At 37.8% G+C, this 16,486-nt stretch overlaps 1 protein-coding gene across 3 annotated transcripts in view; it reads right to left on the bottom strand.

Annotated features, from left to right (window-relative positions):
* Positions 1–16,486, bottom strand: part of RARS2 (arginyl-tRNA synthetase 2, mitochondrial) — a 68,425-nt gene that overhangs the window by 5,784 nt on the left and 46,155 nt on the right. For all 3 annotated transcript variants that reach the window (XM_014848437.3, XM_070496396.1, XM_070496395.1), the window contains 5 exons: positions 12,290–12,448; positions 11,145–11,251; positions 3,960–4,055; positions 1,389–1,449; positions 146–222 (listed from right to left, as the gene is read on the bottom strand). In XM_014848437.3, coding sequence (XP_014703923.3) covers positions 146–222; positions 1,389–1,449; positions 3,960–4,055; positions 11,145–11,251; positions 12,290–12,448 — 500 coding nt within the window. The remainder of the gene's footprint in view (positions 1–145; positions 223–1,388; positions 1,450–3,959; positions 4,056–11,144; positions 11,252–12,289; positions 12,449–16,486) is intronic.

Here is a 16,486-nt window from a genome sequence, read left to right on the forward strand (position 1 = left end):
ATCTGCTTTTTCACACCAACAGCTTGAAACAAAGAAGTGATATTTGCATGAAAATCTTCAACAACCTGGTACATTTTTGGACTTGGCTGACCTAACAAAGCTTTAACGATCCTGAGCAGGCAATTAAGAACCACGCGGCCGTTACCTTTCCGCCCAATCATATCCCATGATCTGCAGCAGCTGGAATACTTGCTGAAAATGCTTTTTTTGCCCTTTATCTGTCTTGGGAAGAAAATGTATTTAAAATAAAAGAACAGTGATAAGTTAATCTACTTAAATAGGTTGGACATGAATCAAATTAACATACTTGAGCTTTGACAGATGAGAGTCATTATCAACTGATACATTTCAAACACACAAAGAGGATGCCACTAGAAGGACATCTCGGCTGAGGGTTCTGCAAGAGGAAGTAAGACCTGCAGCACCCCACTGAGTCAGGAGGAAATACGAACTATCTTCTTAGTATTCCATTTAAATTCCTTCTCTCTCAGCTGCTATGACCTTTACCTCCACGAAGGCCAAAGCTAAGCTCTAAACAGATATTTAATGGCAAGTGTTTTTCTTAGGAGAAAGGGAGGCTGCACATGGAAAGGAAGGAAAGGGAAGAAGAGACTAGATACTACTTGGCACGCAAGGGCATGCGCTATGCTGAGTGAAAAAAGCCAATCTCAGATTACCTACTGTATGATTCCATTTGTGTAACATTCTCAACGTGACAGAACTGCAGTACAGAGACCACAGTGGTGGCTGCCAGGGGTTAGGGTTACGGGGAAGGTGTGACTATTAAGTGGTTGCCATGATGGAGTGTGTTTTGTGATGGAACAGTTCTGTATTCTCAATGTGGTGATGGTTACACAAATCTAAACATGTGATAAGATTTCATAAAACCACATACACACCAACATCCACGTCCTCTCACAAGAACATGTAAAAATTGGTGAAATTTAAATAAGGTCTCCAAGAATGTTAATTTCCCAGTATTGACAAAGTACTATGGTTATGGAAGATAGTATCTTTGGGGGAAGCTGAGTGAAGGGTACATGGAAACTCATGCTATTCTGAAACCTCTTGTGAGTCTTAAAATATTTAAAATAAGTTATTTTTAAAAAAATGCATTATAGTGACTGTACACATTCATTCTACATAGCCATCTTCCTGATTGGGTAATTTTTCTTTTTACTATGAAGCAATGTGAACTTTTTTCATTTTTAAGTGTTTTAAAAAAAATATATATAGTGGTTGCCACCTTAAATATACCTAACATTGAATTCTTTCTATAGTTTGACAAAATTATTTTCCCATAGTTTTCAGTGTGGCATCCAATTTCCATCTCTGCAGTTTCATGAGGCAGGGGTCATAACCTTTTGTTCTTTATTGTGATTACTTACCACATAAATCATTCTATCAAAATGATACTTGTCCATTCGATCTATAGCAGCTGCAAGATCTCTAAAAAATTGGCCATAAATCAAGAGTTACTAAGCAGATCTGGGTAACAATTTGTTTTACTATTTAATAGTAATGAGGCTTTTCTAATTAAAAACTCCTATTATCCCACAGCCTGGGGTACACTATCCATTGCTTATATAATCCCAATACCACGCCTTGATACAGAGTAATAACAAAAATAGCTTTGGGGAAAGCAATACCAATAAAAGTGCTATGAAAAGTAATAAAACAAAAATAAATAAAAGCTCTGGGACAAGTAATAATAATAACTAAAATAGCTCTGGGCAAAGTGTCTATAGGTAAACGTTTATGATTTGTTAATTAAGCCTCTACTGGAAAGAACCACCTGTCACTTTTCTGCAAGACACTCTCTTAAAGGACACATTGAAAACATAGGTGACATAGAGCTAAATGGGGATCCTCCAGCTACTCTTCTAGTAGTACTAGCAAGGACTTTCACAGTCTTGGATCAGTCATGAGCAATTCTTCCTAAGGTATTTTAAAAGATCATAAAGTCCTTTGGCAAAAATCCCACTTATCTCTTTTCTCTCTCATTAAATACAAAATACTCAGTTTGCATGTAGTATGAAATAATGACAAATAAACCATAAACTATGAAATTTCAAGTCAAGATTATGGAAATACTGAAATTTAAAACTAAAGCTATTTTTGACTAATAACATATGACACTGGGAGGATTTAAAAAGTTCCTACATCTTTTGAAATGTTCAGGATCATCAAAATGTCATTAGTGTCTACCTCATTAAAATTAAGTTATTTTAATATTAAAATTTCACGAGGGTGAATAAGTAGGAAAAATATACCATTTTCAGCCTTTTGGGCTCCTGAGACATGTTATAGTAATAATAATAATAGATTGTGAAACACTGGTATAGAAGATTATCCCAAAAATGAAGTCATAAATATACCCCCCAATTATATTTTTTGGTTTGAGCCAAGAACAAAACAAAGAGAAATCTTTTGATCTGATGAAAGACTAAAAGAGAAGAAAATAAGACAAAGTTCTAGGTTGAGTTTGTAGAACCTGAATTTGAAAGCCAAAGAAAAGCCAGGTCTTTTAGTCCAGATCTCTCCTTTCACAAAGTAGGGAACCAGGGCCCAAGAGGTCAAGTGATGGCCATGGTCTCAGAACAAAAAGGCCAGGTCTCCAGCCTCACCCTGCGCTCTTGTTAGTATTTTCCTGCACTTCTCTGTGTCTTTTATAAAAACTGCTTTAATTCACATCAACACACATAGATGTATTCTATGAGAAACCCACAGAAAGGGCAGAAACAGCTAAAGTTAAAGTAAGGTGAAAAGTCAAACATTTCAACAAGTGGCAAAAAGACAATTATTCTCCCAAAGAAAAAAGAGAAAGTATAGTTGTTAAGATAAATACACAGAAAAATCTAGACCTAATGACAGCTCAGAAAAGATACCACATCAGGATAGTTACAGTGTTTATGACAATGGAGCCTCTATTCTGAGCAGATACATTTCTTATAACCACTGCTCCAGGGTGTCTTTATTTAATCTGTCCAGTGATGGTTAACTGGCACAAAAATTTCTCCACTATAGATTTTTTTGTATCTAGAAAAATAAATGTACCTCTTAGATATATAGGTTCTTCTCACTTCCTAACCTCAATTGTATGGAACTGATAAATGGAAATGTCAAAAAGTAACAGAAAGTAAGAGATTAATTTCTAAGGAACAATAAGAGAGCTGGATGGTTGTTCAATGTTGTTTGGGACAAGTGATAGTAATTAACAACAATAAAATGTCATTACTTTAACTATGCTACAAAAGTGGTTTCTGATCTAACCTAAACTCTGGCCTGGGACACACTACAGCCTTCTGCCAGCATGGCTTGAGTATGGCTGCATTTACTTGTGTGGCTTCTTCATTGTCCTGTCTTCTCCTTCCTATTAGCTTTGTCCTGGAAGTAAGTGTGCTTGATAACCCAGTTCTCACTGATTAATAGAGACTGCTCCTTTCCACAAGGTCAGTCATAGAGACGAATAAAAAAATATAAGCGATGTGGCCTACTTCTTCCTTGGCCTATTTTACCACAATCAGAATGAGGTCTGGTACTTATGTCCATGTAAGATGGTTTTTACAGAGTGAGGACACCACTGAGCCAATAGGGCTGCCTTCTAGGATTCACTTCCTGCCAATACGCAATTTTAAAATACTTACAGTTGATTATGAGGTACCTCCATTTTATAGTTTGTAGAACAATGTATTTAGCTGTGGAAATCCTATGATGTTTAACTCATTTTAAACAGTTTTTCAGTCACTTTTCTGATGATATTAAACCTTTACAGGAACTATAACTGGCAATAAATAGAAACTCAATAAATATTTTTTGAGTGGTGAGAATAAGAGTTTTAGAAATTAGGATTTGGTAACAGTTTCAAGGATAAAATGACTGTCTTAGCATTAATCCTAGAACAAAGAACACGAAGTCATATACACATTCTAATGCTGACTGTCACAGAAGATACAAACCTGGTTGCATAGAGAGAAGTCCCATCGCTTCGCATTACAGTACAAATTGAGGAGGGGTCACTATTCCCAGAAAGATCCACTACAGCTGTTCCTTTTCTGGAAATGCAAAGAAGTAACTGAAGCAATATAATAAATTAACACCTTTAAAAGTATAATATCTATAACATAATCTTTGGCAAAGCGGAAGCTATTTTTATTACTCAAGTACCAATAGGCGGTGTAACCAATAACGAAGAAAAACAAGGAGGAATATGACCTAAATCTATTAAGAGTGGGTATAATGTAATTAATTAAGATTTGGTTATCCTATATATTTCTTTATTGTATTTATTTTTTTTGCAGGGAAAGATTCACCCTGAGCTAACATCTATTGCCAATCCTCCTCTTTTTTTTTTTTTGCCTCCCCAAAGCCCCAGTGCATGGTTGTATATCCTAGTTGGTAGTCCTTCTAGTTCTTTGGTGTGAGCTGCTGCCACAGCATGGCAACTGACAGATGGGTGGTGTGGTTCCACGACTGGGAAACAAACCCGTGCTGCCAAAGCGGTGCGAGCACTGAACTTTAACCACTAGACCCTCAGGGCTGGCTCTAGTTATCCTATATTTTTAAATCTGTAGCTCTGGATAAAGTACTTAGATAAAATCTTTAATATACACCACTGGAAAATGAGATTTCAACTGCACTTTAACCATGAAATATACTCTTCTTTTTTTTTTAATTAAAAAAACTTTTTTATTGAGTTCATAAAGTTTACATCAACGTGAGATTCCAGTTGTACATTATTTCTTGACTATCACCACATAAGTGCTCCCCTTCACCCCGTGCCCACTCCCCACCCCCCTTCCCCTGGTAACCACTGAACTCCTTTCTTTGTCCATGTTTGTTTATATTCTGCATATGAGTGAAATCATCTGATGTTTGTCTTTCTCAGCCAGGCTTATTTCACCAAGCATTATTCCCTCCAAGTCCTTCCATGTTGTTCCAAATAGGATGAATTTGTCATTTTTATGGCTGAGAAGTATTCCATTGTATGTCTATATATATGTGTGTGTGTGACCTCCTCTTTATCCAATCATCAGTCGATGGGCACTTGGGTTGTTTCCATGTCTTGGATATTGTGAATAGTGCTGCAGTGAACGTAGGGGTGCCTATGTTACTTTGGATTGTTGATTTCAAGTTGTTTGGGTAGATACCCAGTAGTGGGATAGCTGGGTTGTATGGTAGTTCTATTTTCAGTTTTTTGAGGAATCTCCATACTGTTTGTCCATAGTGGCTGCACCAGTTTGCATTCCCATCAGCAGTGTATGAGGGTTCCCTTTTCTCTATTTTGATTCTAGTTTCTTTTGTCTTGCAGAAGCTCTTTAGTCTAATGAAGTCCCACTTGTTTTTCTTTTGTTCCCCTTGTCTGAGATGACATGGTACTCGAAAAGATTCTTTTAAGTTCAATGTCAAAGAGTGTACTACCGATATGGTCTTCCAGGAGGTTTTATGGTTTCAGGATTTATCTTCAAGTCTTTGATCCATTTTGAGTTTATTTTTGTGTATGGCATGAGATAATGGTCTACCTTCATTCTTTTGCATGTGGCTGTCCAGTTTTCCCAACACCATTTATTGAAGAGACTATCTTTTCTCCAATGTATGTTCTTGGCGCCTTTGTCGAACATTAGAAACCATAGATGTGTGGTTTTATTTCTGGGCTTTCAGTTCTGTTCCATTGATCTCTGTGCCTGTTTTTGTACCAGTACCATGCCATTTTGATCACTATGGCTTTGTAGTGCATTTTGAAGTCAGGGATTGTAATACCTCCAGCTTTGTTTTTTTTTTCTCACGATTGCCTTAGCAATTCAGGGTCTTTGGTTGCCCCATGTGAATTTTAGGATTCTTTGTTCTATTTCTGTGCAGAATGTCATTGGGATTCTGATTGGGATTAGATTAAATCTGTAGATTGCTTTGGGTAGTATGGACATTTTAACTATGCTTATTCTTCCAATCCACGTGCATGGAATCTCTTTCCATCTCTTTATGTCATTACCAATTTCTTTCATAATGTTTTATAGTTTTCATTGTATAAGTCCTTCACCTCCTTACTTAAATTTATTCCTAGGTACTTTAGTCTTTTAGTTGCGATTGTAAATGGAATTGTATTCTCGAGTTCTCTTTCTGTAAGTTCGTTATCAGAGTACAGAAAAGCAACTGATTTTTGTAAGTTGATTTTGTACCCTGCAACTTTCCTGTAGTTGTTAATTATTTCTATTAGGTTTCCAATGGATTCTTTGGGGTTTTCTATATATAAGATCATGCCATCAGCAAACAGTGAGTTTCACTTCTTCACCCCCTATTTGGATTCCTTTTATTCCTTTCTCTTGCCTAATTGCTCTGGCCAAAACCTCTAGTACTATGTTGAATAAGAGTGGTGATAGTGGGCATCCTTGTCTTGTTCCTGTTCTCAGGGGGATGGCATTCAATATTTGCTCATTGAGTATGCTGTTGGCTGTGGGTTTGTCATATATGGCCTTTATTATGTTGAGGTAATTTCCTTCTATCCCCATTTTGTTGAGAGTTTTTATCATAAATGGCTGTTGGATCTTGTCAGATGCGTTCTCTGCATCTATTGAGATGATCACGTGGTTTTTATTCCTCAAGTTGTTGACATGGTGTAACATGTTGATTGATTTGTGGATGTTGAACCATCCCTGTGTCCCTGGTATAAATTCCACTTGATCATGTTGTATGATCCTTTTGATGTATTACTGAATTCGGGTTGCCAAAATGTTGTTGAGGACTTTTGCATCTGTGTTCATCAGCGATATTGGTCTGTAGTTTTCCTTTTTGGTGTTGTTCTTGTCAGGTTTTGGTATCAGGGTGATGTTGGCCTCATTGAATGTGTTAGGAAGTGTTCCATCTTCCCTAGGTTTTTGGAATAGCTTGAGAAAGATAGGTATTAAATCCTCTCTGAAAGTCTGCTGGAATTCCCCAGGGAAGCCATCTGGTCCTGGGATTTTATTCCTTGGGATGATTTGATTACTGTTTCAATCTCTTTCCCTGTGGTTGGTCTATTCAGATTATCTGTTTCTTCTTGATTCAGCTTTGGGAGGTTTTAAGAGTCTAGAATTTATCCATTTCCTCTAAATTGTCCATTTAGTTGGCATATAGTTTTTCGTAGTATTCTCTTATAATCTGTTCTGTTTCTGTGGTGTCTGTTGTTATTTCTCCTCTTTCATTTCTAATTTTAGCTGAGCTTTCTCTCCTTTTTTCTTTGTAAGTCTGGGTAGGGGTTTGTCAATTTTATTTATCTTCTCAGAGAACCAGCTCTTTGTTTCATTGATCCTTTCTACTGCCTTTTTTGTTTCAAGAGCATTTATTTCTGCTCTGATTTTTATTATTTCTCTCCTTCTGTTGACTTTGGGCTTTATTTGTTCTTCTTTTTCTAATTCAGTTAGGTGTAGTTTGAGATTGCTTATTTGGGATTTTTCCTGTTTGTTAAGGTGTGCCTGTATTCTGATGAATTTCCCTCTTCATACAGCTTTTGCTGTATCCCATATGAGTTGGTATGGTATGTTATCATTTTCATCTGTCTCCAGATATTTTTTGATTTCTCCTTTAACTTCTTCAATCATCCATTGCTTGTTCAATAGCATGTTGTTTAGTCTCCACATCTTTGTTCCTTTCTCAGCTTTTTCCTTGTAATTAATTTCTTGCTTTATAGCATTGTGATCAGAAAAGATGCTTTTTATTATTTCAATTTTCTTAAATTTATTTAGGCTTGCCTTGTTTCCCAACATATGGTCTATTCTTGAGAATGTTCCATGTGCACTTGAGAAGAATGTGTATTCTGCTGTTTTGGATGGAGTGTTCTATATATGTCTACTAAGTCCAACTGGTTTAGCTTTTCACTTAATTCCACTGCTTCCTTGTTGATTTTTCTGTCTGGATGTTCTATCCATTGATGTGAGTGGAGTGATGAGGTCCCCTACTATTATTGTGTTATTATTATCTTCTTTTAGATTTGTTAATAGTTGCTTTATGAACTTTGGTCCTGTGTTGAGTACAAAGACATTTGTAAGTGTTATTTCTTCTTGATGGAGTGTCCCTTTGATCATTATATGCCGCCCCTCTTTGTCTCTCTTTACCTGTCTTATCTTGAAGTATACTTTGTCTAATGTAAGTATTGCGACACCTGCTTTGTTTTGTTTGCCATTAGCTTGGAGTATCATCTTCCATCCCTTCACTCTTGAGACTGTATTTGTCACTGGAGCTGAGATATGTTTCCTGTAGGCATAATGTTGGGTCTTGTTCTTTAATCCATTTTGCCACTCTGTCTTTTTATTGGAGAATTTAATCCATTTACTTTTAGGGTGATTATTGATGTATGAGGGCTTAATGCTGTCATTTTATCACTTGTTTTCTGGTTTTCCTGCATTTCCTTTGTTTCTCATCCTGTGTTTTTTGGTCTACCCATTGGATTACATAGTTTTTTATGATGTGTTTCTTTGTTTTCTCCTTATTTATTATTTGTGTCTCTTTTCTGTTTTTTGTTTAGTGGTTACCCTGAGGTTTGAATTCACAATCTCGTGTATAAGATAGTCTATTTTCTGATGGCCTCTTATTTACTTATCTAAACCGATTCAGTCCCTTTCCTCCTCCCCTCATAAGTTGTTTTTCTCACATCTTATTCCATCTTATGTTGTGAGTTTGTGATTAAAATGACAGGATTATCTTTGCTTTTGGTGTTTTCCTTCCCTTTAACTTAATGCTATACTCGAGTATTTGCTATCCCATTCTGATTCTGTCTACCTTTTTATCTCCTTACTCTGTGTCTTGTGACCCCTTTCTCCCCCCCTTTTTCTTTTCCAGGTATGAGGGCCTTCTTGAGGATTTCTTGTAGGGGGGGCGGTCTCATGGCTACGAAGTGCCTTAGCTTTTGTTTGTCTGGGAAAGTTTTTCTCTCTCCCTCATATCTGTAGGATACTTTTGCTGGATAGAGTATCCTTGACTGAAAATTTCTGTCCTTTAAAGATTTGAGTATGTCATTCCATTCTCTCCTAGCTTATAAGGTTTCTGCAGAGAAATTTGCTGAAAGCCTGAATGGGTTCCTTTGGAGGTTATTTTCTCCTGCCTTGCTGCCCTTAGTATTCTTTCTTTGTCATTCACTCTTGCCAGTATTACTACTATATGCCTTGCAGTAGGTCTTTTTACATTGACATAGCTAGGAGATCTGGAAGCCTCTTCCACACAGACTTCTCTCTCTTTCCCTAGGTTTGGGAAGTTCTCTGCTATTATTTCTTTGAACATGCTTTCTTTTCCATTCTCCTTCTCTTCTTCTTGAATACCTATAATTCTTACATTGCATTTCCTAATTGAGTTGGATATTTCTTGGAGACCTTCTTCATTTCTTTTTAGTCTTAGTTCTCTCTCATCCTGTCTGGAGCATTTCAACATGTCTATCTTTGATTATGCTGATATGCTCCTCTATGATGTCCACTTGACTGTTCAGGAAATCCGTATTTTGTTTTATCTCTTCCATTGTGTCTTTCATCTCTTACACTGCTGATTGATTCTTCTTTATAGTTTCAATTTCTTTTGTGAAGTAGTTCCTGAACTTGTTGAATTGTTTTTCTACATTCTCTTTTACCTTGTTGAGTTTTTTGATGATAGCTATTTTGAACTCATTGTCATTTAGATTACATATTTCTGTGTGCTCAGGACTGAATTCTGGATACTTGTCATTTTCTCTCTGGTCTGGAGATCTGATAGAGTGTTTGATATTGCTAGAGGAGGCGGGTCGGATCTTACACATCCTGATATTATTTAGTTGCAGTTACTGCCTATCACCACTGGGTGGGGGTCAAGAGCCACGTATTCTGAGCCCTCCACCTTCAGCTGAGATCCCAGGCAATGGAGTGGGCATGGGATGGGTCGGGGGAGGGGCACTTTCTCCTGCATGCTCTTCGGGCTTCCTCTATCTGCTCTCACTATCTGGTCTCCTGGGGTGTTGGCTTGATGAGGTCACCCCCCCACCCCACAAAAGCTCTCCTCCCAACTGAGGTCTTCACTCTAGGCTGCATGGGCCTTTGGGGGTCTTTACTGTTTCTACAAATGAACGTCCCCTTCCCCATTCTTTCCCTCACGGAGCATCCTGTGGTTGCAGATCGCAGTCTTTAGGGCAAGGAGTGAAGTTCTCTCTTACTCTGTTCCAGCTCCTACGAGGGGGGCTCCAGCCTCTCTGCCCTTTGTCGTTTGGCTGCGTGTGTCTCTAAGGTTTTGTGTTGTGTTAGGATGTGAAAGATCTGATCTGTAAGATGTTGGAGTATGGATGATGGAGTATGGACATCACTCTGACATACACTCTTCTTTTAATTCAAGTCATTATAACATTCAATATTGGGCTAATTTTTAACATGCTAGCAAGCACCCTTGAGTAATAAAACCATGGAATTTTGTTATTGTCTTTCTTGCTTGATATGGTGATCTAAAAATTTTTCTTAAGGACATTACTGAGGAAGTTCTGCACCACATTCTCCATGTCTTCTTTATAAGGATGACAAGAGAAATTGCTCTTTGGTGCTATGAAAAGTGGCAGTTCTAAGCAACTATATTATAGATGGCTGGGCTCCTAAGACTGGTGCGATTTCTCTGTTTGATTGGCTGACAGGAAGCTCAAAGATAAACTGCAAATCTAAGCTTTAAGTAAGGAAGCAGAATCCCAGTGTGTTATATGATGCACCAATATCACCCTTGACTTCATATTACTTTTTCTGCCTCTATACTTCCTGATTTCTTCATTTTATTCTTTCAAAAGCTTATTGTATTATACTTATTTTCATAAGCTGCCTTTTTGAACAGGATGGAATTTTTTAAAAAGGCAGGGTTGGGTAAGATGTGAGTTCCACTTCCTTTTTCCAGTTATACCATTATCAGCTGTGTGACCTTAGGTAGGTGACTTACACTTTCTGTGCTTCAGTTTTTTCATGTATAACGAGCAGATAACATCCTTTCTCCCAACCAAACAAGGATTTTGCTATGGCACCAAAAGACAGCATGTGGGAAAGTACTCTGAATAGCAAAAAGTGCTATAAAAAATGCCAGGAAGACTGCACACCACATTCTGTCACCCTAACTGAGAAAATACATTAATACCAATTTCAAAGAACAAATAACTTTCCTAAAGTATAGTAACCTGATCATACATTGTTTTCTGTAGGAGTCCTTTACTGTCCAGCAATTTTAAGACTTCTTGAGATTTTTCACGATAAAATGATTCCCCTGAGTATTCATCAAAGTGTACTCCTAGACGCTAAAAGGGTTCAGAAACAAAAGAAAAACTGGTTACTTAAATGTCCTATTATTTTCTCCTAAGACAAAATAGAATGTCCTACAGTCTGTCACAAAGATAGGGAAAATAAAAATTAGATCAATCACTCCTCTGCTCCACCTTCCAACAGCTCCCCCGACCCAGTCAAGTCCTCACAATGGTCCTGTGCTGTACAATATAGTAGTCACCAGGCACATGTGGTTATTTTAATTCAAATTAAATAAAACTGAAAATTCAGTTTCTCAGTCACACTTCTCACACTTCAAGTGCTCAATAGCTACATGTGACTAGTGGCTACCACATTGGTTAACGTGGATACAGACATTTCCATCAGAGCAGGAAGCTAGACTGGACGGCCCTGGACAATGTCCTACATCATGCCTCACCCTACAACTTCTTCAGCCTCTCCTACTGTTCTCATCTTGCTTTCCTGCTCCAACTACATGGGCTTCTTTACTGAAACTCTCCTCATTTTACCCACAGACAGCACACCTGGTCTCCCCTTCCCAGCTTCATTTTTCTCCATAGCATCATCACCATCTAATAGACTATATACGTTCTTGGTTAATTTGCTTTCTTTAATTCACTCCCTGTCTCCCTGCTAGAAGGTAAAGTTCACAAGAATAGGACTTTTATCTCTTTCATTCACTGTTGCATTCCTCCCCAGTCCCTAAAATGTGCATTAAATGAATGAATTTACACACATCACACATGGCCCAAGGAAGCAAAAGAAGAAAAACTGATTAAGAAAAAGTGAAGGGATGATAGATGGGAAAGAAGAAAACCCAGACTGAAATGAAATACCAGAATGTCACCTGATATTCAGTCTGTGACATTCACAGGACTCAGGATTATCTTATAGTTCTTTCAGCCCAAAGAACAATATTTGAGTCCTAATTTTCAACCTAATGATAAATCTCTTTTTAAAACATGGGTTTAAGAAGCCAGCTTTACCCAGCAGTACCAGTCAAGAGCTCATCGCATCACAGGAGAGCAGAAGGGAGAGCAGGCAGGTGGTACCTTGTAAATCCGAACATATTCTTCTATGCTCAAGTCCCGAAACTTCTGCCAGAGTGCAAGTGCTTGCATGTCACCCAGTTCCAATCGCTGGAAGAACTCACGTGCTGATTTTGCTACACTTTTATCATCTGCTGCTTCTTTATTAACTTGTACATAAACCTAAAAGCACGATAGTACATTAAACGAAGTACGTTACTAGTCACTGTTATCTTGAATAAAGAAAATAAGAAAACAAAACACAATCCTGAGAATTCTCATTGAAAGGTTAGCCAACTGTCCTTATCACAGAGTATAACTTTTTCTTTCCTTTTGTTGCCATGGGCCCTTGAACTCTATGGACCCCATGTCAAAATGTTTCTAAATGCATAATAAAGTCAAATACATGGGATAACAAAGGAAATAATTACACTGAAATACAGTTATACAAATATTTTTAAAAAATTAATTTGTGATATAGTAATGGAAAATGCTAAATTTCTGGTAGCTGTTGGTGAAAATAATGAGTAATTTTTTCTTCCCACCCAAGTTCACACACCCTTAGGTTAAGAATGCTTGGTTTAGATTAAGCTAACATTTCTTCTTTTTTTAAAAAAAAAGTCAAATTATTATTGCTGCAACTTCTCTGAGAAAGGTTTAAAAAAGTAGGATGATTCAATCTGGCAAAGAAAAGGTCAAAAGATGATTTAGCAGTTGTTTCAATGAAAGATTTTTTAAACTGTTCATAAATCTGCAAGAGACCAATGTAAAACAGGTGATCTAGGAGGATGATTTAGCAGTTGTTTTAATGAAAGATTTTTTAAACTGTTCTCTAAATCCGCAAAAGACCATTGTAAAAGAGGTGACCTAGGATGACCTGGATAGTTCACTTAATTACCCTCCAGCCTGGGCTCCTGAGAACTGTGTGGAGCACTCACGTCTGGAGTGTTTCACACCATCTGTCTTGGCTGGTTTAGCTCTAGACTCCCCCCACCCGCCAGTGACCAGAGCAGAGCTGGATGGCTTATTAAGGGCTCTTCCAGCTCTAGGATTGTGTGTTCACAATGCAGTAGTTAATAATTTCCCAGGCTCCAAAATGCAAGGTTAATAAATGACATTAAAATATCAACATTATAGCTCAAACAGTATGAAGTTATGGATATGGACTATAAAGATTTTACTTACAAGTTGTAACTCACTTCCAGGTTGAAACATGAATGATAAATTTACTATCCTCGTATTTCTTCTAGAAAGGTATTAAAGTAGCATGAAAGTAATAAAAATTGGCAAATAAACTACCAAAAAAATATGAGGCCTCTAAACTCTTACAGTAATATCATCAAAATATCACGGCAGCAGCATTTGGGTAGAAAAAAGTGATTTTATTGCTGGAGAACACACTGGGTAATTGAGTAAGCCCTAATGTGGCTTATACCCATGATATACTGCCAACAAAAGAGACAGGGCATTAAACATCTATCTCAAGGTAAATCTCATCTTTAACAGATGGCTTGTATTAATTACTGGAATGGCAGACTTGAATGAATAAATACTCCTAAATAAAAGTTAAAAGTACCTAATATTTCTTCCTCTTTAAAGCATATTGTACAGAAAAGAGTTAACATAGCAGGCCTGAGACTGCCATTTTTAAATGTCCTGCTTGCAAGGTTAGCCCTTGGCTGCCATCTGGCAACTTGGATTTTGGGTATGTTCCTACCAACCTAACTGATGAGTGGCTCACTGTGCCTAAAACTGTCTGTGCGAATAATATGGTTTATTCTGAACACTGGCTTTCCCTCTGAGAGTTTGGAATTTTAGTCCCTGTTAAGCAGAAGGTACCTACATGATCAACTTCCAATGGAAACCTTGGGCATGGAGCATCTAATGAGCTTCCCTGGTAGACAACATTTCATACATGTTGTCACAATTTGTTGCTGGAGTAATTAAGTGGATTGTGTGTGACGTCACTAGGAAACGACTCTTGGAAGCTTGGCCTGGTTTCCTCCAGGCTTTGCCCCATGTGCTTTTCCCTTCACTAATGTTGCTCTGTATCCTTTCACTGTAATAAGTCATAGCTGTGAGTACAAATATATGCTGAGTCCTTTGAGTCCTCCTGGTGAATCGCCAAACCTGGCAGTGGTCTTGGGAGCCCTGACACATATATCATGAAAAATTAATTTCCACATGGTCCTATGAATAAATCCAGAGTAATGTATGCAATGCCAATTAGAAAACAGAGAAACAAGATTTTGGTAAGGTGTAGGAAAACTGAGAGAGAGTCACTGTAAGATAACAAACTGCAGACTTCCTGACTTTTGAATGACCTACCCACTGACAAATGCTGAATAGTCCAGCCGACAGGAGTAAAAACATATAGGCATACCTCAGAGATACTGGGCTCCAGATCAGCACAATAAAATGAATATCACAATAAAGCAAGTCACACGAATTTTTTGGTTTCCCAGTGCATATAAAAGTTATGTTTATACTAACTGTAGTCCCTTAAGTGTGAAATAGCATCATGTCTAGGTAAACAATACACATACCTTAATTAAAAAATGCTTTATTCCTAAAAATGCTAATCATCACCTGAGCCTAAAGCGAGTTATCATCTTTTTCCAGGTAGAGGGTCTTGCCTTGATGTTCATGGCTGCTGACTGATCAGGATGATGGTTGCTGAAGGCTGGGATGGCTGTGGCAATTTCTTAAAATAAGACAAGGAGGTTTGCCACATCAATTAACTCTTCCTTTCACGATATCTCTGTAGCATGCAACGCTGTTTGATAGCATTTTACCCACAGTAGAATTCTTTGAAAATTTGAGCCAATCCTCTCAAACCCCTGCCACTGCTTTATCAACTAAATTTACATAATATTCTAAATCCTTTGTGATTTCAACAATTTTCACAGCAACTTCACTAGGAGTAGATTCCATCTCAAAAAACCACTTTCTTTGCCTATCCAAAAGAGGCAACTCCCCATCCGTTAAAGTTTCATCATGCTGTTGCAGCAATTCAGTCACATCTTCAGGGTCCACTTCTAATGCTAGTTCTCTTGCTATTTCCACCACATCTGCAGTTACTTCCTCCACTGAAGTCTTGAACCCCTCAAAGTCATCTATTAGGGTGAGAATCAACTTCTTCCAAACTCTTGTTAATGTTGATATTTTGACCTCTTCCCATGAACCACAAATGTTTTTAGTGACATCTGGAATGGTGAATCCTTTCCAGAAGGTTTTCAATTTACTTTGCCCAGATCCATGAAAGGAATCACTATGACAGCTATGGCCTTACAAAATGTATTTCTTAAATAATAAGACTTGAAAATTGAGATTACTCCTTGATCCGTGGACTGCAGAATGATGTGCTAGTAGGCATGAAAATAACATTAATCTCATTGTACATCTCCATTAGAGCTCTTGGGTGACTAGGTACACTGTCAATGAGCAGCGATAACTTTGAAAGCAATCTTTTGTTCTGAGCAGTAGGTCTCAACAGTGGGCTTACAATATTCAGTAATCCGTGCTGTAAACAGATGTGCTGTCATCCATGCTTTGTTGTTCCATGTACAGAGCAGAGGCAGAGTAGATTTAGCACAATTCCTAAGGATCCTGAGATTTTCAGAATGGTAACTGAGCATCGGCTTCAACTTAAAGTCACCAGCTGCATTAGCCCCTAACAAGAGTCTGCCTGTCGTGTAAAGTTTTGCAGCCAGGCATTGACTTCTCTCTGGCTATGAAAGTCCTGGATGGCATCATCTAGTATAAAGTCCTTTCATCTACAGTGAAAATCTGTTGTTTAGTGTAGCACCTTCATTAATTATCTTAGCTCGATCTTCTGGATAACTTGCTGCAGCTTCTACATCAGCACTTGCTGCTTCCCCTTGCACTTTTCTGTTATGGGGATAGCTTCTTTCCTTTAACCTCAAGAACCAACCTCTGCCAGCTCCAAAATTTCTTCTGCAGCTTCCTCACCTCTCTCAGCCTTCATGGAATTGAAGAGAGTTAGGGCCTTTCTCTGGATGAGGCTTTGTTTTAAGGGAATGTTGTGGCTGATTTGATCTATCCAGATCACTAAAACTTTCTCCATATCAGCAGTAAGGCTGCTTCACTTTCTTACCATTGGTGTGTTCACTGGACTAGCATTTTTAATTTCCTTCAAGAACTTTTCCTCTGCATTCACAATTCAGCTAACTGGCACAAGAGGCCTAGCTTTCAGCCTGT

The sequence above is a fragment of the Equus asinus genome, chromosome 24 (assembly GCF_041296235.1).
Source record: "Equus asinus isolate D_3611 breed Donkey chromosome 24, EquAss-T2T_v2, whole genome shotgun sequence".
Classification (NCBI taxonomy): Eukaryota; Metazoa; Chordata; class Mammalia; order Perissodactyla; family Equidae; genus Equus; species Equus asinus.